General features: G+C 38.1%; 1 protein-coding gene across 1 annotated transcript; it reads left to right on the top strand.

Annotated features, from left to right (window-relative positions):
- The first annotated feature begins 9,467 nt into the window (after positions 1-9,467).
- LOC146311562 (transmembrane protein 238-like) lies at positions 9,468-17,457 on the top strand. Its single transcript, XM_084741656.1, has 2 exons — positions 9,468-10,107; positions 17,166-17,457. The coding sequence occupies exon 1, from the start codon at positions 9,559-9,561 to the stop codon at positions 10,096-10,098; it is 540 nt and encodes a 179-aa protein (XP_084597782.1). The 5' UTR covers positions 9,468-9,558; the 3' UTR covers positions 10,099-10,107; positions 17,166-17,457.
- The last annotated feature ends 6,924 nt before the right edge of the window (positions 17,458-24,381 follow it).

Here is a 24,381-nt window from a genome sequence, read left to right as displayed (position 1 = left end):
ACCCCCTAGATATTATTGATCTATGTCCTCAATTACCTTCCAACTCTCAATTATTTAATACACTTCCAGCTCCTTTACTTCCAGAAGTTGTTCAAAGGGAAGTGAGGAAGGTTTAACTCTCCAATCATGCCTCTTCCTGGCACAGATAAAGTGTTTCTGTGCTACATGTCTCTTCTGATTGATTCTACACTATAATGCAATCTCCAGGGTCTTGGTTTGTAAAGCAAGCATTTCTTAAGTTCTCCCACACTGCCAAGGTGACCGCATCTCTGCAGTTTATCCCACCTAACACAGAACATTTCCTCCACATTTCTATTTGGTAATCTTCCAAATTTTCTAAGAACATTGTGCAAACATTTTAGTTTAACATAACATTCCCAGAATGTTCTAGTAATCTAACCTTATATTAGTTTGACAGTAGAAAACTTGCTGTTGTAACATGTAAAAAGTTGCTTCTGTAATGAGGAGTGTTAAGCAGAAATGTACAAATGATCTTGCTGAAATATTCCACTAACCTTCCCAGAATCCTCTGAGAGCATAGCCACAATGTTAGTTCTACAGCAGAAAAACTCATTTTAACAAACAAGGAATGTTAAGAGAGAATATACTGGAAACATTTCTTCAACAGTCAACTAACTATCAATGTACAATACATTAGTGTTCATTCAGTTTAGGATTAAATTAACCTTCCTGAAACATTCAACCAACCTTCACAGAATGATCCAGGAATCTAACCTTTACATTAGCTTTACAGTAGAAACACGTCCCGATGGACCATGTAAGGAACTTTCAGGGAAACACTCAACCAACCATCCCAGAACAAACTAGGAACAGTAATGTTAATTTTATTAGAAAAACTTGCCATTCTAACATCAGGGAACATTAAGGGGAAACATTCAAGTGACCTTCCTGAAAAAATTGTGTAAAATTCCCAGAACAATTTAAGAACATTGCAATTATGTTCATTTTAGTCAGAAAAGCTTGCTGTTTTAAATGTTCCCATACTAATAAACAAACTATTCCAGAATGTTATGGGAAAGTAACCTGAATGTGAATGTGGGAACATTAAAATCACCTTACTGGAACATTCAACTAACAGTCCCAGAACATTCTGGGAACACAGCAATAACTTTAATTCTAGTCATAAAAACATGGTGTTGTAACATCTAAGGAACATCATGCAGGAATGTACTTTAAATGTTCCCATAACCAAAAACTTGCTCCTGTAACAAGAAATGTTCAAGGGGAAACATTCCAGTCACCTTCCTGAAATATTCAACTAACCTTTTGAGAACATTATGAGAACATAACAATGATAGATTGATTTTAAAAAATAATAAATACAACTGTCATTTTAGCATCTAGGGAGTGTTAAAGGCAAACATTCAAGTAACTTTCCTGGAACATTCAACAAACATTCCCAGAATAACCTGGGAACATAATAATAACTTTCATTTTAGTCATAGAAACATAGTGTCTCATCATCTTCTGAACATTATGCAGGAATATTCAATAGATGTTCCCATAACCAAATGCACACGTTCCCAGAACGTTCTGGCAACCAGCCTTTGCTGGCTGGGATGGTGTCTCTGCAGCTATACCTCCACTGTGGCTTTAAAAGCAAATTTACAGCCTTGCCTGCAGGACAATTTGTATTATTATCCAATTTTAGCGCAGCTAGGTGACAGAAAGCAGGGCTCACATCATGATGTGTGGTTATAATAAACAGAAAATATGGGCAGGAGTGATGCGAGTTGAGCACCCGCCAAATGGCAGAGAGCAGAAAGAGGAAACAGTAATGAAAGAGTGCCGTAATCAACCAGGGTTTATCAGCATACTTGACTTTATTGAAATCCCCTGCACGCTAAAGACAAACTAAGTGAACTTTGTGCGCTCAGTAACGACCCTGCAGCACCGGCAGCTCCTCCGAAGCAGTCAATCAAAATGTTAGACTCCAAAGTGGAGGGTGAGCGAGCTCCTCTTCACTCAGCTTTTATAGGAAGAGTGGAGGAAAACAAGTTGGGGCTGTTTTAAGTGCAAATGTCTCTTAGGCATCATTTTTGAAGAATTTTATTTGGCTTGTTTTCATCTCTTTCAACCACCCTGGGGTTTGGTGTATCATATAACAACCCAGAGGGGGGAGTGGTTTTTGTGCTTGCCCTTTAATATCAAAAAATTTTAATGTGTATTGATCTGACTCATCCACCTCATGCGGTTTAAAAACTACTCTTACGGATGTTTCCTGCTTCCTCATCAGCATCCTCACAAAAACTGCACATGTACAAGAAAATAGAGCTGTTGAGTAATTTGGCAAAGCTGACTAATTATTCCAAATCAGATCCCCCAAAAGACAGACACAGATACATTTTTGCATCCAGCTAGCCAAAAACAAACATCATAATCAGGGACAGAAAGTCTCAAATTATTTGTAAGAAATGCTTATTAAAGGTGCAATATGTAAGAGTCTGCAAATGTGTCAAACAAATAGGGGGCAGCATATCGCCAGAGTAACTGATAACTGTAGCTGCCATTAGCTTATTAGCTAGTCCCATTGAATTTAGAAGAAGTAACTTGAATTCAGAAGGTGCACTGTTGTATTTTTCTGTTTTATAAGAATCAAACTGGAGCTCAGTAACGTAACGTTCTTCATGGTTCTCTCCAGCAACTTGATTGGATGCTGTCAGACTGGTGGATCTGGGAACTACGTAGTACTGAATTGTTGGTCATGATTTCAATGTTAAGGATTTTTTGGGTGGACCTGAAATGGTTTGGTGACGTGCTGGAGCCATAGTCCCTCAGCAGTATATAAGCCCCACGAACTGACACATGAATGATGCCTCCCCCTCCCTTCACCCTCCCTAACAGTCAGTTACGAACGTACTTTCAGCGACTCGCCCAGTCCAGATCAGCCCAGCAGTTCACTTCAGCCATGTCCACATTTCAGGTCATTTTCAGGTCATAGTGGGGTTTGACACTGAGACATGGGAGTTGACACCCCCCCCCCCCTTTTCAGACCTGAGAAAACTGCTCATTTATTCATGATTTTCAGACTTTGTTTTATACTTAATGTTTTTTTTGATCATTCTCAAGTCTTTCTTGGTTTGGTGAAGTCGAGTCTAAAGTCAAGTCTGACTCAAGTCCAGTTTTGCAGACTGTATAGTAAATGCATTGCTGGGAGGATTACTTTAAAAATGTATTTCAATACAATTAGTGATTACCTGTTTAAAATGTAACCACTTACCTAATCCAAGTATAACAACATTAAAGTTATTTAACTTGATTACTTTTGATTACTTTTGGATTACCTCACCAAACAGTGAGATTGTTACACCTAATAAACAGTGGTAATTATTCACATTTACATGCCCTTTGTTAAGTGAAGCTTCTGTTTTTACATCACCATCTCCAGTCCCAACAGATTAGCTTGACTGATAACTGGATTTCTGTGCAGCTAACTTTAGCGGTTGGCTATACCTGCAAATGTTCATTTAAATTAGATGCTGAGTTCTTAGATGATGATGGTATTTTTACAGCTTGAAGGCAGAGCTGTCACTGTGCTGTGATACTGTTCACCTTTTCTGACTTAAAAACAAAATAATGCCAAAATTCCTACCTAGTTAAGTATTTTTTTTTTTCACAGAGAACATGATAATAAATTGACTGTAAAACCAGCTGGTTTCACTGAGTGGTGTTGTGACACTTGTGAGACGTTGCTGTTGCATGACAGTATATTGTTTTAAACATTTTTTTCTGAAACTGTAATGGAATACAGTCACATTTTTTTGTATCCTGATTATGTAATCTCCTTTCTTGTACTCCATTACTCCCCGAGCCTGAGTAAACATCCACTTGTTCCAGACAGGAGCTGTCTGGAGGAGTGCGATCAGAAAGGAACCTGTTACCATTAAAGCAGAGGCAGCAGTGTGGCTGCATTGCAGTGTATTAATGCAGAGTTAGAACTTTAACCTCAGAGACACGCTACACTGACTCCAAGTAACAGGCTGCACTTCAGCTTTAATAGACTATTGTTTGATGGCTAAACTTTGATATATGTGTGTGTCAAGTTAACAAATCTTTCACAGTGCATGTGTGTGTTGTGGTGTAGCTCGGTAACAGGGGCTGTGTGTGTGCATGTGCATGAACAATCTGCTTAAAAAATAAATTTTTTGATGCAGTTTTCAACCTAGATATATATAACTGGAGACTGTAACTGTTGACTTGTCTTTTATTATTATATGTACATGTTTATAGTATGTGTGTGTCTAATATGTACAGAATATGTGCATGTAAAATCCTTGTATGTAGGAGAATAATAGATTTCGGATTAATACCTAATCAGATGTTTTTGTCAAAGTGAAACTATTTAAAAACTACATTTGTTCTTTTTGACATGATTCAAATAATAATGTTGCTTTTCCAGGTCTTCACTTCAGTACTGCTGCTTAAGCAATGCAGTGTGTCTCCAATGCAGTGCTTCAGGCAGGTTCATGTGTTGTGAAGATGACTGGCGCCCTCTAGAGTCAAATCCATACGCACAGATGCTGTGTGGGCCCATCAGAACGAGATGACTTACTTTTCATCTAATGTTGGTCACTGTCATTATACATCGTTAACACTAGAAGAGCCAAGGTGGTCATTTTCAAATTTATATGTGCAATAACTTTGTTGAATTTAAAAATACAGTGCTGCTGGTATCTGAGTGTCTGTATTTTAATTTAAAATGCTTTTTATATAAATTACACTAAAGGCAAACCTCTTTTGGCCATAGGCGGTCAATATTGCCCCTGTTGTATTGATACTTTCTGCACAGTTGGAGAGCCATCTTGGTTGCTAAGCAACTATCATCATCTCTTTCAATAAAAGTGGTCTCAAGTTCCAATTTTCCCGACATTAAAATACAAATGATTAATTATTAAGACTTGATCGAAAATAAAGTAGGGGAGACCAGGGACAGTTGTAACACAACTTTTTGTCTCGGCACCTAGAACTCACTGATTTTTTGCGTTAAAGTTCTCAAATTTTGAAACAAAGTACCCTTAATTTCCAGCTTTTTTTTTTTTTGTTTTATTTTTGTACTTTTTGTATTGCTATGATTATTTTTTTGTGATAGTTCTAGATGGGAATTTGTTACTATTATAAATAATATGTTTATAATCTTATAAAATATATTTAACTGTTTCTCACACACTGAGTAATTAGAGATGAATCTAAAATTTGAACTGGATCACTGATGATTGTTATCCTACAAAAAATACTGCTGTGAATGTATGCAATCATTACAGTTTACAACACGCAATATTATATTATATTATATTATATTATATTAGTAAATGCATTAATCTCTCAGTCTGGTATTTATCATGAGAGATAATAGAGTTTGGAAGTCAAAGGTCAAAATGATTGCTTATGGCCGTTCTAGTGGTTATGGAATAGTGGCACTTCTAGAGTTAAATGCACAGAAGGTCTATTTAGCAGGTTAGGTTTGGATTTGATTTATAACTGTAACCTCTGTCTCTGTGTGCCCGCCTGGCTGTGAGGAAGACACCCTGATCATCACTCATTTCATTCCTATTTTCTTGTAATTTTCTGCAGCAGATGCCTTGCATATGGCAGAGAAATCACTTTGAGCCATGAAGGACTTCACTGAAGGAAATCCATGTAATCTGCCGCGTCTTCCAGTTAATCACGGGGCTTAATAAATCATGAAATCATTCATAGTGTGACTAGGTTGCAGTTTCAATAAAGTGTGGAGGGTGGGGGGTGGAGGGTCACTGAGCTGGGCTGCAGGAGGCTGAAGGGAAAATTCACGGTGCCATTCAGACATCCTAAAGGATATATAATATTGCTGCCTTCAAGAAATTCAAAATGACCAGTTGAGCCAGAGAAGAAGGTGGGAATTTAACGCTGCCCCTGGCTTGCGTGACATTTCCGACTGCAAGCATAATGTGAACAGCTTAGAGGAATATTTGCATGTCTTGACACATCTTTTTCCATCATTACACTTAATTATCTCCGCAGCTAGAGATACTTACACGGCCTCTTCAGCCGAGCAAATTGAAAATTCTCCTTGAATGATTTCTACTGTGTGTGTTTCCCTCTCAACTCCTTGTTTCACTTAAAGTTGGCCCACATTTGTTAATGAATTTATTCAATTAAACTGTATCATCTCCTTGTGAAGTTCAGCTCAATTATCTGAAGTTCAAAACAACAAAAGTACAAGAACTACTTTTGCTTGTGTGTCTGTTTTGTTATTTACGACCAATACTACACAACTAAATCAATTACAAGCATGCTGTCATGTTGCATTCATGCTATAGGTGTATGAGTGTTGACATGCAATTGGAAGAAGTAATAATTCATTGTATTGTAATTGTATTCAGTGGTGGCAAAAGTACACACATTCTGTACTCAAGTAGAAGTACTGATACTTGTGTAAAAAAAAAACAACTGCTAAACACAGCAAGCAAGGAATTTTTAACACAGCTTTTCCAAACATCCTAGTTTTATTTTGGATGCTTACATTATTTTACTTTGCATGCAGAAACGTGAAGTAAACATGAAGTAAATGGAACTTAAAAAAATAAAAGCAGGCTGCATACAAAAGAGAGCAATGCACATTTAAAAATACTAATAATGATGGGATAATGGGGAGACGTGGCGTGACCAATCAGATTTCAAAGGTGGCCAGTGCGGCCCCTGGCCGTCTAGAAACACCCCTGGATAGGTCCCAAAAGGTATTATATTACTTCCTACATGAAGATGTACATGTACTTGTCATTGTTACAACTTGGATGTGTTAATGTATTTTGATTGTTAGAACTTTACTTTTAAAATAACTCAAAAATAAACTGTAGCAGATATTACTGTAAAATAACAAAGTGACTAATTGTTACTGTTTTTAACTGCAGGTCAGTTCACTGCATTGTGTGTCATTATTTATGATGTAAACCACTGAACATAAAAAAAAGTATGTCCTTACCACACCAGTACAATACACCTGTGGAAGGTGAAAGAGTGTGTCAACTCCTGATGTGCCTTTCAGCCTGGTCCTCCTCAGTGGCCACTAATACCCCTTTTCCATACACATGAGCTGGTCTGGCTTGACCTGATTTGACTAGGCATGTCGTCCCAGCATTGCAGGGATTTGCATCTCCATTACAACAACTCACTCAAAGGTGTGTGCTTAACTAAAGAAAAGCTTTGTTAAAGTCGAGCAGCTGTGAAACAGCAAATAAAGACTGAACTTACTATAATTTCTTAACAGTAACGTCAGGTTTTATTGTATTATTCAAAAGCCTTTACTATGAAGCAGTAAATTCAGGAAATCTTTTTTGACTTAAGTTGACTCCTGAAACAGTAAAATAAAGCAGATACCTGAAAGTACAACCAGTGATGCAGGAAAGAAATTAAACTTCAAACCACAGAGATTTAGTTAGAAGCTACTTAAGTTCTGAGAGCTGAACACACAGACACTTTTTCAAAATGTCTCTCTCTCTACTCTCCTGCACAGACATGAGGTAACACATATTTATTTGAGGGGTTATCAAGGGTTGGCTACAGTAGATTGGAGGTGGGTTGGACTTGCTTTGGCCCGACTCCAGAGAAGGTCCATCTTGGGCATGACTCAGCACAGCCAACCATAATAACATGGAAATGCAAATCAGCACAGCAAAAGCCCCACATGTGTGGTTGTTCTTGGCTGCTTCCAGGTGTGAATGTATGGAACTTGTGCAAATAGGGCGCTCCTGCAGACGAGTCTGGTTCCAAGTGAAACTTGAATAAATAAATGGTTATAGACAGCTTCCTGCAGTGAGTATTTCAGTGACCTCACAGCTGTTACCTTCTGATCTCACTACATTCAGACTTGATACAATATGTCAAAACATCACAATGGTAGCAGTTGTGCTGTGATTTTTTTTTTTCCTGTTCAACTGCATTTACAGCTGTAGGTGATGCGTTCAAGGTCATGTTTTATAGCAAAGAAAGCACGACTGCTGAGACATTTTACAGCCCAACACTTAAGAGATCAGCTCTGAGATCATCCAACAAACTGGAGTTTTAGATAAAACTATAGATTTTATCATTATACATTTTATATTATTGTATACATGATTATGACTATGGCCATCTTGTTGATTGTATATTTCCTGGGACTGTATAGTTTAAAAATTGTATTTTGCAGTATTTTTAGATGAAGTTTAAAATGACCAGATTTAGGAAATAATAATAAGCAGAATAGTAATAATCATAACAATAATAATCATCATAATAGTAGTAGTAATATTAGTCATAGTAGCAAGGAATTCATGTTCAGAATTGTAACAACCATAGTTTATAATAAGTATTCAATCATTTCCAAATAATTTTTCAGTTTCCAATTTTTCAGCAGAAAATAGATCCTAAGAAAACTGTTGTGACTTGGACAACATGACTCCTTAAAATAGGCAATTTTTAATATAATAATAATATAAAACTTTTGCATCTTTAATACAAGAAATGCAGCTCAAAGTGTTTTACAGCAAAGAAATTACATGTGCAGGAGCCTCACATAAAAAAGAATTATGCCATTATTAATGTACTCTGTAAAAATCCAGCCCATACCAGCCCCCGATACTGCCTGAAATGATGGTTTCAGTATCAGGGGTGTTTCTGGGGGGGACACTGCCCACCCAAAAATCAAGTGCCATCCCATTACCCTCAAGAAAGATCTGCCTAGTGAGAGGTGGGACCTTAGTTTCAACCAACTGTTTGAAGAGTATCTTTGAATGTGAATTGTTTGCCTTTATGGACAAGAAAAGTAAATTATCTCAACTAAAGATTATAGGTCTGCAAAACTTTTTAAGGGTTTGAGTTGGGCTCAAAACTTTTGTCATCTTAAGTATTTTTTTTACATTGTGTAGGATAAAGTTTATCTTATCTCATCTTATCTTATTTTATCTTATCTTATCTTGTCTTGTCTTACCTTATCTTGTCTAGTTATTAAATGGGATAAATGTTTATATTTATAGATTGTATTTACCTGTGTATGGAAATGGATGTTGATTATATGAGTTATGATGAATAGTAAAAAGAGGGCAGAGATAAACAAGCGCATACTTCTTCCTACTCCTTTTTGAGTATATAGTATTTAATTTGTGTTGCTTGAGTATTTGACTTTGACTTTGTTGTAGCCTACATTGCAGGTGTAGCAGTGCATGAGTGTCAGATGGTGATTCAAATGATTTCTGCTTATTCTGTGATGCAGGTGCATCAATTTCTGAATTCAGACAGACAAAAAATCCATTTCCATCCATCTGAGAACTGAGGTCAGCTTCCCTCACATAAACGAGTCTACAGAGTGGGAAATTTCCGCAGCGCATTTGAAGGCAGCATGTTGATCTGAGCCCCCTGGGAGCCCACTGGATACAGTGACGTGAGTGTATGAGGGCGGGGCCTGCGCCCAGGTGAACACCGCACAGGTGTAAGGTGGGAAATGTGCGTCCTGAAAAACAAGTCAAAGCGTCCAGCAGCAGTAGCAGCGCCGGTACCCGGGCTCTGCTCCCGGCTCTCTCCTCCGGTATGGCCCACAGCTGCGTGGGCAACTGTCCGCTGCTGTTCTTCCTCGCTCTCATTTTTGACGCAGCGGGTCTGGTCGTGCTCCTGGTCGGGATTTTCGGCAACCTGCACCAGGACGGTCGCTTCTATGGGGATTTCCTCATCTACACGGGTTCGATCATTATCTTCCTCAGCCTGATGTGGTGGGTGCTCTGGTACACCGGGAACGTGCAGCTGTACGAAGTGGACCGGAGAGGCTCCCTGGACATCAACTTTACGCACTGGGCCAGGAAGCTGTCCGAGAGGCTCTCCAAGGGCAGCATGAAGCCCCTGGACGCCGTGGAGGAGAAGAAGCAGAAGAAGAAGAGCATGGAGAACGGGAAGGAGTTGAACGGGACTGTGCGCTCCGCTTCTCGGATTACGTGGGAGGACACGGGCCACGACAACAGAGGCTTTGATGGAGGGACTGAGTGCGCGTCTCCAGCTGACAAGAACGTGGAGCTGGGGGTTCTGAGCAGCTCGGACGTGGCTCTGCAGGCTGGCAAAGCGGAGAGGCTTCTCTGACAGGAGCTGGTGCGTATTACACCTCCACACAACAACACATCCTCCTCTTCATCATCTATCCCAGGACCACCTCAACATCCTCCCTGTGTACAGTCTGTCACTGTAACTTCTTCACTGCTGTTGAAGCTTTAAAATCCAATTTCCCCTAAACTGCTCCATCTCCTGACACCACAACCTGCTACACTCAGGGTTGGGAGGGTTACTTTAAAATGTATTCCAATACAGTTACTGATTACCTGTTCAAAATGTAATCCAAAAACTAATCCAAGTATCACACTATTTAAGTAATGTAACTTGATTGCTGCCAGTTACTTTTGGATTACCTCTAATGTTAGCGGTTTGTCTGTGTAGGTTAGCACAGGGGTCCAAAACTTTTTCATGCAAAAGAGACGCTTTTAGCCAAAGATACAAAATAAAAATCTGTCTGGAGCAACAACTATTAAATTCTCAGAGACATTTTTTTTATTTAGCATCCATAGCTAGTTGAAAAAAAATAGCATAAAAAGCACCAAGCCAGAGACGTAAGGTGTGACGCACGTTTTAGTTGATGAAAAATCTTTTTTTTTTTTTTTTTTTCAACTGACAAATGTAATAAACACTTTAGGCCCACAGCAATGATAAATTAAAATGAAAATGTGAAATAATCATTAATTATTTCCATATTATTTTTGTCAAAAGCCACTGGAGAGGGGGCAAAAGAGCCACATGTGTCTCCAGAGCCACAGGTTGCAGAACCCTCTTAATCTTAAATGGCAAACTAATGTTATGGTAACATTCTTTAAAAGTTTGTTTTGAGTTATGGGAACGTTTATTGAATGTACCTTCCTAACATTCTCTAGATGATAAAATGAAGACAAAATTCCTCTGAACATTATTGGTACATTTCGAGGTTGTTCTGGTAAGGTTAGTTGTGGAAATCTATTGTTGTTTCATTCCCAGAATGTTGTGGGAAGATTAGTTGAGTGTTCCTTGAACGTTTCCCTTTAGCATTCTCTAGATGGTAAAATGTTAAGTTTGCCTTATGTAAAACTGACTGATAGTAATGTCTGGGGAAGTTAGTTGACTGCTGGAGTAAGATTTTGAGAACGTTCCACCTCAACTCTCCCTGTATGTTAAACAGAAACATAGAACTAAAATTTTGATTAGGTTCTCAGATCATTCTGAGAAGGATAGTCAAATGTTTCAAGAAGTTTACGTGAGCATTTCCCCTTAACACTTCCTAGATGGTAAAATGGCAGTTTATTCATGTAAATATATCCTTGTGTTCTCAGAATGTTCTAGGAAGATTAGTAGACTTTTCAAGAAAGGTTACTTGAACGTTCCCCCTTACGTTCTCTGTATGCATGTAAACATTATGGTTAAGTACGGAGCATTCTGGAAATGATAGTCGGAAATTCGAGATTTTCCAGAGGTTAAAGTTTTTCTGATGTAGAACTAACATTCTGGGTTTTGTTCCCAAGATTTTCTGGGAAAGTGTGTTTTTTCTTATGGGAATGTTTATTAAAAGTTCTTGAGTAATGTTCCCTAATGTTCTCATTCCCTCAATATTGTTGTTACATTCCCAGATTGTTCTGTGAAGGTTAGTTGAATGTTCCAGTAAACGTACTTGAACATGTCCCGTTAAGGTTCCGTTGTTTTTTAAATTGTTAAGTTTGCCTTAAGCAAACCTAACATCACGGTAACGTTCTGGGAAGTTTAGTTGATTGCTCAAGAAAGGTTACTAGAACGTTCCTCCTTTATGCTAAAAAGGACATAGAGGTAACATTGTGGTTACATTCTTAGAGTGTTTTGGGAAGTTTAGCAAAATATTCCAGGAAAGTTATGTGAACGTTCCCATTCAACATTCCTGGTTTTAGGAGCAACTTATTTTCTCTCTTGTTCCACTTCCAAAACGTTTTGGGTTAGTTGAAATTTCCCATTATTGTTCCTTAGATGCTGCAACAATAAGTTTTTCTAGTTATAAAAGTTCCATCACTAGAACATTCTGTGAAGGTTAGTTGAATGTTTCCTCTTAACATTCTCAAGATGTTAAAATCTTAAGTTTGCTTCATGTAAAATGAACTTTATGATAACTTTCTGGGAAGGACTTTAAAGATAATGTAAAGGTTGCATTCCTAGAACATTTTGTAAAAGTTAGATGAACGTACTTAGAATGTTAGTTTAATGATTCTCTCAACATTCCCTAAATGTAAAGAAGGTAAATTTACCTTAAATAAATCTAATGTTATGGTAATGTCTGGGAGGGTTAGCTGACTGTTCTTAAATGTCCTGGGATGTTCTCCCTTAGTGTACCCTGTATGTTAAAAGTAAAGTTGTTGTTTTTTTTTGACATAGAACCAATATTGTGGTTATGTTCTCAGAATGTTCTGGGAAAGTTAGTGTAATGTTTCAGGAAGGTTACTTAAATGTTTCCTGTTAACGTTCCCTAGATTTTAAAATGTTAAGTTTGCGTCGTGTAAACTTTAGGGTAACGTTTTGGAGCTAATGTAAAGGTTACATTCCTAGAACGTCTGTGAAGGTTAGTTGAGCGTTTCAGGAAGGTTAGTTTAATGTTAAAACAGAAAACTAATGTTTCCACAATGTTCCTCATTTTGGAATGATCAAGAACATTTGTTGTCAGAATGTTATGTGAGGGTTACCAAATCTAAATATCTGTGAATGTTATAGGAACGTTACAGGTTAGCGGGGCAGTCTGCTGTTGTTTTGCTTGTGATTATGTGCTGAGTGCTGCAGCTGTAACTCTTTCATCATTACTGTTAGCATCCTTGTTGTGCTGCAGGTTGGCATGGCAGCCCTCCCTCTGCTCCGCTCCCAGCGCACTCATAATTATGAAATGTCTCACATTGTTGTCAGTGATCAGATGACACCCACAGTGAAGCCGGTCTTGAGGAATGGGCGCCCTCGCACAAACACTGCCCCCCCCCCCCCCCCTCCCCAGGACTCTGCTCGCTCCGCTCATGAATATCTGTAATAATAATCTTTTTTTTTCTTTCCCCGGCTGCTGTGAAAAGATCTTCAGTGGCCCGTGGCAGCTTTTAATTAATGAGCCTGACCGTTTCTGCTCACCTTCACAGTTCTGCATTATTTTAGCCGTCAGTTTGCTTGTAACCGGGTGGCAAGCCAGACACCCTGTGGGCTTAAAGGCGCAATTGCATTTTAATGGAACTCAGCAGTGCTTATTGATCCAGTGGAATGGAGTGCAGTAAGTGTAGGTATGGCTGGGCCATCACAGGCAGGGATCATATATAAGTCTGCTTCATGCACACTCCTCCCATCCACCAGTTCCAGGTAGTTAACTTTAATGGGCCCCAGCCTGATTCCCATATTATCTAACTTGGCTAATGATCTTGAGATATGGAACTGTGTGAAATGGCGTGGTCAAGAACAAACATTGCATACTGAACAATGAGGCTGGTTCTTCACTGCAACGTAACTGTGTTAAATGTGAGACAAAGAAGCACTGAGAGCAAGACTGGCGCCAATAAGTCATGAGTTTATATTCTATAATTACACATTGTCAGTCCCTTCAGGACTCCGCAGGCTTTTTTGGGGGGATTGATTGATTGATTTCACAGCAGCCTTTCTAAAAGAAAGTTTTGCAACACATGTTGGAACTTTTTCAGCCATTTTTTACAATGAAGTTGCAGGAGCAAGTTAAAGTTTCAAAACAAAAAAGAAAAGAAAAAAGTTGCAATTTTCTTTTTTTTTGTTCAATTCATTAAAAATCAAAGGCGACTACTTGTTCCGGTGAGAATAAAACCACATTTTGTTCTGAGTGTTCGAAGTAACCCTGCCAACAAGGCTTGAGATTACTGAGGAAAAAAAAAGATGTGCACCTGGGGGATATTCCACAACAGAGCAAAATCTTTTTGGAGCTGAAACTCAATCAAGCACGAAATTAGAGAATATATAATATACAGAATATATAAGTGTACAGAGCACTGATAAATAACAGTGACAAGCCTTGCATTTTTTTCATTACCTGTGACAGTAAAAATAAAAGTAATTCAAAGAAATTAAAAAAAATAATAAAATAAAACATTGGATTGGTTCATTAAAGCATACATGTATGACATTTACTAAGGGAACTGCTATGACTGGTGAAATTGCAGGAAGCAGTGATGATTGGTCAAATTTGCAAAAAGGAAGCATTGATTGGACATGCAGAATTCACGGGGATTGGTTGATTTGTGTTAATTAACTTCCTGGAGAGACTGCATTATGCTCACTCTAAATGACATGTTTTTTATGTTTGACTACTTCTGCCCTAAAAATATTAATGAAAACAAATATATGAAAGGGATTTTAGTATTTAAAGGTACAGTGTGTAATAGTTGTGTGGATTTATTGGCAGAATATAACAGACATGTAAATATTCAGAACTATGTATTCATTAGTGCATAATCAACTGAAAACAAGAACTGTTGAGCTTTTTTTCCCTTAGAATAAGACGCTTTTATCTACAGGGGCCCAGATCCTCTTCCATGAAGAGTGCCATGTTGCATTTTGTGTTTCTATAGTAGCCCAGGATGGACAAGCCAGACAGTGGCTCCAGATAGGGCCTTTGCATTTTGCACAAGTTTCGCGGCCACCTTAAGTTCTCATACACGCTTGGAAGAGGTGAATGAGACAAGGTGTTTGCAATCTGCAACCACATCTCACCACTAGATGCCACTAAATCTTACACACTGGTGCTTTAACCACCAAAAATATATGCGCGAATTGTAGAAAAGTCTTTGAAACTGCATGGAGACCATCATGTAAGGAGGACTTTAAGAGTAGTGTACCCAAGAGTACATTTTTTGGTACTTTACTCTCTGTTTTCTAAATCAAAAATGTAATTTCTTTTGTAAAAACAACCTGCAGCCTGTCAGTCTGTCACCAGGGCAAAGCTATTATTCATGTCACAGAGAAAACACACCACTGTGTTTCATACTGTCATATTTCCCTGTTGATAGTCTGCAATTCATGAATATTAGTTTCATACTAAGGTTTCAGACATATTAATAAATCTCACATACTGTTGTGGTGTTAAATATCATGTCGGTTGGAGTTTGAGACCTAAGGTTGAGGGCTGGTCAACGCTAGCAAAATGCTAAGCCAACGAAGACAGTGAAAGTAGCCCAGTTATCTTCAACAACATCTTATGCAACAACCTAATTTATCAGCTGAAGATGTCACTGAAGTTGTCAATGTCTACCTTAAACTTTTCTTGTCCATGGAGAGTTAAGTTACAGTCTTCAGAGACACTAGCTGCAGGCGTGGGCGATTTAGCTTTCAGGCTAAGAAAACGATGCACACTTTGGCTTTTAGATGATATGTATTTTGTGTTAGTTAGACGTGTTGATGTCGCCAGCTTTGCATTTCACATTACAAACACTGCAGCGAGTGTCTGTATCGAATTCTCATAAGTTTAGCCACACTTTCAACTCCTTTCAGCTTGTTATCTCCCTCTCTCCATCTCTTTTTCTCTGTGCGCTGAGATACTCTCTCACCCAGTTGCGCTCCCTCCCAGGAATCAAAATTTGGCACAGACTGATTGAACGATACAGATTTACACACAAGAGTTCAGTACGCAACTCTAGTTCAGGGTTTTATCAGTGGACATTCCCCCAATGAACACAGGGCTCCACCTAAGGCCAACATTGCTATTATAGCCGTCTGGGTCTTTACATTATGAGTCATAAAGCGAGATGTTTATCAGTCAGATGTGACGGTGGCTTGCATGGATAAGTGTTAGTGCTGCTCAGGTGTATCAACAATTTCCCAAAGTGCATTAAGTGATTCCAAGAACAGTTGCGTAACATGGAAAGAGCTTAGGCTCTGGCTTAAGTGATGATTGCCTTATTTGCACATGTATTCATGTTGATGTGTACACAAGGCTGGTATTACTATTAGTGTTTCATAGTAGAACATTAATACTGCTCTCATGTCTATTGAATATAGAGCTGGAGGTGAGTCGCCTAGCAATAATTTTAAAAACATGCCCAACAGTAACTTCAATAAGTATTTGTAGTTATAATAAGAAGTCCGGTATATAAAAAAGCTTTAAATCACTTCACTTTTTATGTTCCATGATGTTGATGTAAAGCTGATGGTCAGAAACATTTTTCTCTTTCCCATCACAAGTATAGTTTTTAAAAAGACCATTCCACCTGCATGGAAATGTTGGACAAAATCTAATTGGCACTTGACAATTATGAATCTATTAGTAGCATATTGCTCAGTAACTTTTCATACAGTGAATTGTAACATTTTATTTCGTAAAATGAGGAAATTTCAGTAAACAGTTTATTTAGGACACTGGATTGCTGTTTTCACAAAGCAAAATGACAGTATGGTGTGTCCCAGGGCTCCATTCTCGGGCCACTCTTATTACTTATTTACCTAAATGATTTACCAAATATAATTTCTCCCATAGTTTTTGCAGATGACCAAAGCTGAAACAATTAATCGATCAATTAATTACTTGTTATCATTTGTTATTTTGTAAGCAAAAACGCATTTCCTAGTTACAGTTTCTCAGTTGTAAGGATTTGCAACTTTTCTTTGTCTTCCATAACAATTAAATTAATATATTTGAGTTTTGGACTGTTGATCAGACAAAGCATTCGGGAGATATTACACTGGGCTTTATGAAATTATGAGGCATTTCGTTCCCCAAACATTGGTTCTTTTGAGCTAAGAAGCTAAGTCTAATTTATCAGCTTGGTTCGACATACTGTCACTAAAATTCGCCCAGTTCAAGAGGATACAATGATTATGTAAGTAAAAGAGTGGCCAAGTCTATTGTTACAGTGAGGAAAGTTCTACTTTGTACATAAACAATGTCTTCATACCCTTTATTGTTCTTAATTTTTAATCGATGAAAATAACTGTGTGTTGCAGCCCTGAAAACACCATATTGGGCTAAGCAGTTTCACCATATTTTTTAATGTGGTAATCAAAAAGTAACAATGTAATCAAGTTACATTACTTTAATATTGTGATATTTGGACTGTTTTTAAAGTCATGTTGATTGCACTCTGTTCAGATACATAAGATTGTCTCTGTCCTCTTGCTTTCAGGTGATGTCCAGCTCTCCTGGTGCTGCAGAACAGACTGTCCTCGCACTGCTTTCCATCCAACAGACTGAAAACTTACGAACTAAAGTCACTTTTTTTTTTTTTTTTTTTTTTTTTAATGGGGAAGACAGTTTCTTAATCAGGGAAAAGCCCTGCATCCACAGTAGGCAGAAGGGCTGTGCACAGAGGAAGAAAAGGTCTTTAACATGTACATAGCAAATTTCTATTTTTATGTGCTGATTTTGTGACAGATGTAAATTATTTTTGTTGGGAATAAAGTTTACATGTAATTGGATGCAGCTGCTGTTTGATGGTGTTTCTGTAGACACTGTTTGATGTCAGATAAGAGCACAGTAACGCCTGTGAGTTGTGCAAGAGACACTTCTTTCTTTCTTCTCTTCCTTGTCTGGGTTCTGCTTCTGTTTTTATAAGACATCTGCTCTTATAAGCCACACATGAAGCTGATTTCTCTCTCATGGTCACTTTCTTTTATTGTTAATGTCACTGTTTGAAGGGTGTAAACAACTCACTAGGAGTTCTCCCACTTTTTTAATCCAAATCTTCAAGGCAAAAAAATCCAATATTTCTAGTTTCTAATCCACCTGTGAGCCCGAGATAAAGCCTGGATCTGTGGGTGCTGGAATGTAACGTGTTTATGAAATGAAGCCACTTCTAAAAATAGAGCCGGAAAGTCTCTTGTCATCATTAAGGAAACATATTTCTCCCCTGTCAGGTGGTGTCGTGAAAAAAATGTGAGATGTAGATACAGCAAAGGAATGTGACCCGAGTGTTTAAACTCTTCCTTCTCATCAGTCTCACCTCAGACTCACAGGCGGCGCTGAGACGGGCAGGAGCGCTTCTTCTGAATTTATTTCGCTTGTTACATTTTTTCAGATAAACCGGTAAGACTGTGAATAATTGCAGAAGCTCTAAGCGCAGTCAGCTGCTCCCATCATGGATTATACCCCCTATCTCGGCCGCTGCCTGCTGTTTTTCTTCATCGCCATCTTCATGGACGCGGCGGGCCTCATCCTGTTCTTCGTCGGGGTCCTGGCTCCCATCAGCTTCTGGGATTTCCTTGTCTTCTCCGGGCCCCTCATTATGTTCCTCAGCCTGGTGTTCTGGATCTTCTGGTACCTGGGAAACCTGGAGGTACCAATGGATGATTTACTGCCCAAATGAGATTCTTCATTTGCAGCATAAAGTGGGTGGCAGCTACAGGTGCAGATCTTCACATTTAAAGCATCAGGCAATTGAGACATGTTGTGAAGTGAAGGGTTTTCCTTTAACAAAGCTTTGTCCCTCTCTCTGTAGGGTGAATTCTCAGCTTCTACTCAATCATGCTGGCAGATGTTTATGTATTTGCTTCACCACCCAAAGAAACATGGGACTTTACTCTGAAATAACTAATATGGAACTTTAATCTGAAAGGACATCTGTATGATGAAGACCTCAGACTCAGGGTGAGGTCTAGACACTTTTGAATGGGAGGACAGACCGGGGAACATTTTTAAAGAAGGAGGGGAAATTAGTCACATTAGAAAAATGTGTTCAGTTTCACATTTAAATCTTGGTTCGTAGCAATAACATGCTGTATATTAAAAATAATTACATTGTTGTTTTATTATTCAGTGCAATAAATTAATACAAAATAAAGAACTTTTAATATTCTTATATGAAGTGATATAAATAAATAATGGCTATTTGTGAGCTTAAGCAGCCTATAGTCACAGTCTCTATGGTTGTTTTGCATCTCTTTGTAGTTGTTTTGTGTTACTTTGTAATCATTTTGTCTTTTTTTTAGTCATTTTGCATCTGTTTGCAGTCTAGTGCATCCCTTTGTAGTTGTTATATGTCCCTTTGAAATTAGGTCTCGATGAAGTCGTTATGTGTCTCGATGAAGTTATGTCTCTTTGTAGTTGTTATGTGCCCCTTTAAAGTTGTCTTGATGAAGTAGTTACATGTCTCTTTGTAGTGATTATGTGTCCCTTTGAAGTCTTTATGCATCTCTTTGTAGTCGGTATGTGCCCCTTTGAAGTTATTTGTCTGTTTGTAGTTGTTATGTGTCCCTTTACAGTTGCTGTGTCTCTGCATCTCTTTGTAGTCTAGTGCACATCTTTGTAGTCAGTATGTGTCACTTTGAAGTTATGGTTCACTTTGTAGTTGTTATGTTTCTGTAGTAGTAATACATCTCTTCATAGTCGTCATGTGTCTCCCGTTAGTCACTTTGCATCTGTCTGTAGTCTAGTGCATGTCATTATGTGTCCCTTTGAAGATATCTCTTTGTAGTCATTGTGCATCTCTTTTTACGTCTCTTTGTAGTCTTAGTGCATCTTTGTAGTCATTATGTGTCTCTTTTGTCATCTTTTGTCTTCTTTGTAATAAATTTGTAGTCTAGTGCGTGTCTTTGTAGTCTCCTTGAAGTTATGCAATTGTAGTTTTTTTGTGTTATGCATAGTTATGTCTTTTGTCTTGCTGTCTCAGTTAGAGGAGTCTATATACCTAAATCGTCAGCACTGGTACAACACTCAGGCAGTGATCCTAGTCAATGAATAGACTGCCTGATGACAATGATTCCGTTCTATAAATTGTGTATCTAATACGATACACTTTGTCTGTTTCATCAGCTCATGTGAATTTTTGACCTGAGTCTCAGTCTGACCTCAAAATCAGGACTGAGATCAGAATCTCTCCCTTCAGTTTGCACATTTCCACTCCATTTACCTCGGTGACACCGTTCATCGTGCATTTTACTCCCCTTCTTTATTATCGATTTCCTTCTGAGGCCATTGTTCCCGACCGGTCTCTGTGGTGATTTTCCTGTTGTGAAATCTGAGTATTGGTCGCTCAACCCATTCAGTAGAAACCAGTCAAACTGGGTCTATCAGCCACTGGGGCAGGGACAGCTCTCATTTTACAAGAAACCAGGTTTGTGTGAGGAGGAAGATCGTCTTTTTTTTTTTTTTTTTTTATTTATAAGACATCAGAACATAAACCTGGTGGATTGGTACTACTGGAATCTGTTTGTCCAGATTTAGCCATGATATGGACTCTTGTATAATCTTTAAATCAAATATGTAGCACAACTCGTTTCTCTGTTACTAAAGGGTCAGGGTTAGACACACCCTGTTTACAGTGTGACTGATATTTAACCTTAACACCAGCGTAATCCTCTGGCCTTGACAACACGAGCCACAAGAATAGAGCTTCAACAACAAGACACACAAAAACACAAGAGAAAATAGCCATTTTCCAGAAAAAGTTCCAATATTAATTGCTTTGGATTTTCAAATACACCTGATTTAGATTATATGTTTAATAATAGATTTCAAATTGTGGTTACGGCATCAATTTCCTCTTAAATGTCTTTGCTCGATCAATATTTACTTTGCTCTCCGCAGACTGCATTGTTTTCAAGGAGTGGGCCCACGCAGCCATTTAGCCTTGCACAAGGGCAGTATTTGGAAATGTGTCAGCCGTGCATTACTAATTCATAACTGCACCCTAACTGCTCCAAACAGCTCCGTGAGAATTACTTTGAGCTGGCTGACAAGTGGTTCTAACGTGTCAGAATCCCTCCGTCTCCGGGGCATCAGGTTGCACTTCACACCTAAGGTGTCTTTCCACGAGCTGTTGCCAGCCTGCCAGAGGGTGCGTGGCCAGCGCGCACACGCACGCACGCAAACACACCCCCTCCACCTGCCCTGGGTCACCTGAACATGACACTGTTTGACTGAGCACTGCGGTGACAAAGGGGACGGGGATCAGGTTTCCGCGAGGCCTGTCAGTGTAGTGTTTGGGTTGTTGTGGGTGCTGCCAGCACCTCGCACGGCAGCAGCTGTGTGGTGGCATGTGATGTGATGGAGTTTCACAGTGTACTCCAGTGGAAAACGAACAATCCACCAACTTTTGACCTCAAAAACAGGGAGGATTCGAAACCAAAGAAGATTCAGAGTTTCAGAGAGTCTGTTTCCTACAATATGGGGACTTTCAAAGAATGAAAATAACAAAATAAGGTACACTGCAACAGCATTTTTATGTTAAATACTTTCGATTTTACTTTAAATTCTTTGGAAAGAATATATAATAAATCACCCCTCTGGCAAAAACTAATACTCATCAGTTTTCTCTCATTCATTTATTTTTTGCCCTGCCCCTAAAAGAAAATTGACGTGGCAGATTTTACAAAATGCATGCCCCTTCCTTTAAACTTTCTTCCCTGAAGAAACATGAATTCTTCTTTGCAAAGAGTTTGGTCAAGTTTAGCTGTATGTTTTCTGTGTGGAAACAGAAGACCTTTGGAGTCATAGGGCTTATGCAAAGCCTGTGCAGTGCCAGAAAAAAAGTTGTGATGATAAAAAGGAAGAAAATGTGTCAAAGTTTGTCAAATTAGGAGAAATAAAGGAGAATTGTGATCCTGGCAGGTGATAAAAAATTTGGAGTCATTTTGTGTCTTTTTGTTTGTCCTCATGGTTGTTTTGTGTCTCTTTGTAGTCATTTTGTGTGTCTTTGCTGGTTAGCTAGTGTCAGCCAATGTTAGCAAAACTCTAGCTAACTAGCTTGCTAATGACTGGTGTAAATTAGCTAGGTTGGCCAATGTAGGTCTCTTTATAGTCCTTTTGTATGTTTTTATTGACATTTTGTGTCAGTTTATAGTAATCACGTGTTTATTTGTTGTTGTTTTGTTGATAAGTAGTCATTCTGCGTCTCCTTGCTGTTATTTTGTGTTATTGCAGTAACATGTATGTTACATGTATGTGTTTCTTAATAGTCATTTTATGTCTTTCTGTTGTCATTTTGTATTTTTTTTGTAGTTTTGTGTCTCTTTGTGGCCATTCTGTCTCTCTTTGTGGTTGTTTTGTGTCTCTTAATGGTAATTTTGTGTCTCTTTGCTAGTTAGCTGATGTTAGCTGATGTTAGCTGATGTTAGCAAAATGCTAGCTTGCTAATGACTGATGTAGATTAGCTTGATTGGCCTTAATAGGCCATTTTCTGTTTGTTTTTTCTTTTCTTTTGTGTGTGTCTCTGGAGTCATTTTATGCATCTTTGTGGTCATTTTGTGTTTCTTTGTTGTTGTTTTGTGTCTTTGTAGATATGGTTTTTTGTTGTCGTTTTGTGTCACTTTGAGGTCCTTTTATGTGTCTTTGTGGTCATTTTGTTCCTTTTTTTTAGTCATTTGGTATCTCTTTATAGTCAGCTTGTTTCTCTTTGTAGTCATTTCATGTTTCTTTGTTGTGATTTTGTGTCTCTTTGCAGCTGTTTTGTGTCACATCGCCCTCGGTGTCCCACCCTTATCACAGCCACATAAATGCAGTCTGTCCAACCTGAAATTAAAGTCCACTGACTGTCCTCATTCGCAGTCATTACAGAACTGTTGAGTTGTGCTTCCTGTAAATGACCACATCATTTAAGGATCTAATTTATCCCACTTTCCCTTCCACTGAGCATGTGAGCCTTAACGAGGTGCTAACTGGCCTAAAAGAATATCATTAGTCTGCTTTCATTGGGGAGCTGCTGAGACTTTACACCCAGCTAACAAACTGAGCAGCAGCACAAGACCAACATTAATGGACACCAGTGTTTAAATAATTTAAATTAACAAACTACATTCAAGAATAATTAAGTAACAAAGGGAATCAAAGGTTTTATGAGGCATAATAAATTAATCCTTGTCCAATTAGGTGTCTGTTTGCTTTGAGATTACTCTGTCTGGTGGTGATACTTTACCTTTCTCCTTTATTTATAACCACTCTACAAAACCTGAGAATAAAATCTGTCTTACAGGCTAATTATACAAGCTCCTGTAGGAGTTTGGAGGTCTTCATGGACCACAGAGCCCTGATTTCTCTGCTTGAAAATAGTGCTCATACTCATGTGCAGTACTGTGTTCCTCACTCACAGAAAGGTGCATTATTTCTTTAAACTGGTACTCAACTTAACCCTGTCGATTTTTGGGTATAATGAGGTTTGTACTCGCAGTGAAAACATATCTCCTAAAGCTGTTAATACTCCTTCCACTTCTCAGCGGTGGGTCAAGAAACTCACAGAAACTCACAGATTTGAAGAAAGGGGGCACATTTTGGAATTCAAATTCACATTTAATGCTCTCATTCTTGGCAAGAATAAACCGTACAGTGCCAACAGTCACGATTATTCATTTATTTATTGTAATAAATGAATGGCAAAAGAACAACTTTGTATAATCTAATATGAAATAATATCCCAGAACTAGCGCCTATCAGTAAATCTAAATAGTCTGCAGATAAGGAGGAGACATATGTAGACATGACAAAGGTCCCCCACCGCTCCTACATAAGAGCAAGACAACTAGAGTGTCTCTGTGTGGTTGTTTTATGTCTGTTTGTGGAAATTTTGGGTGTCTGTTGTTATTTTTCAAGTCTTTGTACTCATTTTATGATTTTGGGGTTTTTTTGTGTGTCTCTTTGAAACCTTGTGCATCTCTTTGTGGTCCTTTCCTGTCTTTCTATGATCGTTTTGTGTCTTTGTGTACAGGAGTAAAGACACCATAACATCTTCACATTTCAGAGAAATCAGAGAATTCTGACTTTTTTTTTTTAATTAAAAACTTATTCAAAACAATGAAGCGGTTAATTAATCCTGTCACTTGTCAGTCTTGTCTATTGTCTTCCCTGTAATGTTTATGTTCATTATCAATTAACCTGTTGACCATTTTCTCCATTAATCAATTAGTTGTTTGGCTCATAAATGGTCAGAAAATGATGAAAAAGATGACATCCTTAAATGTCTTGTTTTGTCCACAACAAAAAATATTCAGGTAACTGTCAGAGAGGAGTAAAGAAACCAGAAAATATTCACATTTAAGAAACTGAAAACAGAGAATTTGGACATCTTTTCATTAAAAAATGTTATACAAATTTTAATTGATTATCAAAATAAATGCAGATGAATTTAATAGTCAGTTAATACTAGATTAATCGTAGCAGTTCTAAAATGTTCGTTTTTATGTTTTTCAGTTTGTTCAGCTGTTCCTTCCTTTGTTGTTTGCAGTTTCTTGATTGATTTAAAGACCTGCAAACTAATAATCCCAGTTTTTACTAAATTATCTGTCATCTGATTATGGTGTTTTTTGTTTTTATCTGTAACTGTAATAAAAATACAATTACCTTTTGTGTGTGTCTGTGGATTAATGAATAATGTTACATGTAATCTGTTACTCCCCAAGCCTGCATGCAGTCAC

The sequence above is a fragment of the Lutjanus erythropterus genome, chromosome 17 (genome assembly GCF_056507025.1).
Source record: "Lutjanus erythropterus isolate fLutEry1 chromosome 17, fLutEry1.hap2, whole genome shotgun sequence".
Lineage (NCBI taxonomy): Eukaryota > Metazoa > Chordata > Actinopteri > Lutjaniformes > Lutjanidae > Lutjanus > Lutjanus erythropterus.
This window is presented reverse-complemented; position numbering and strand designations above follow the sequence as displayed.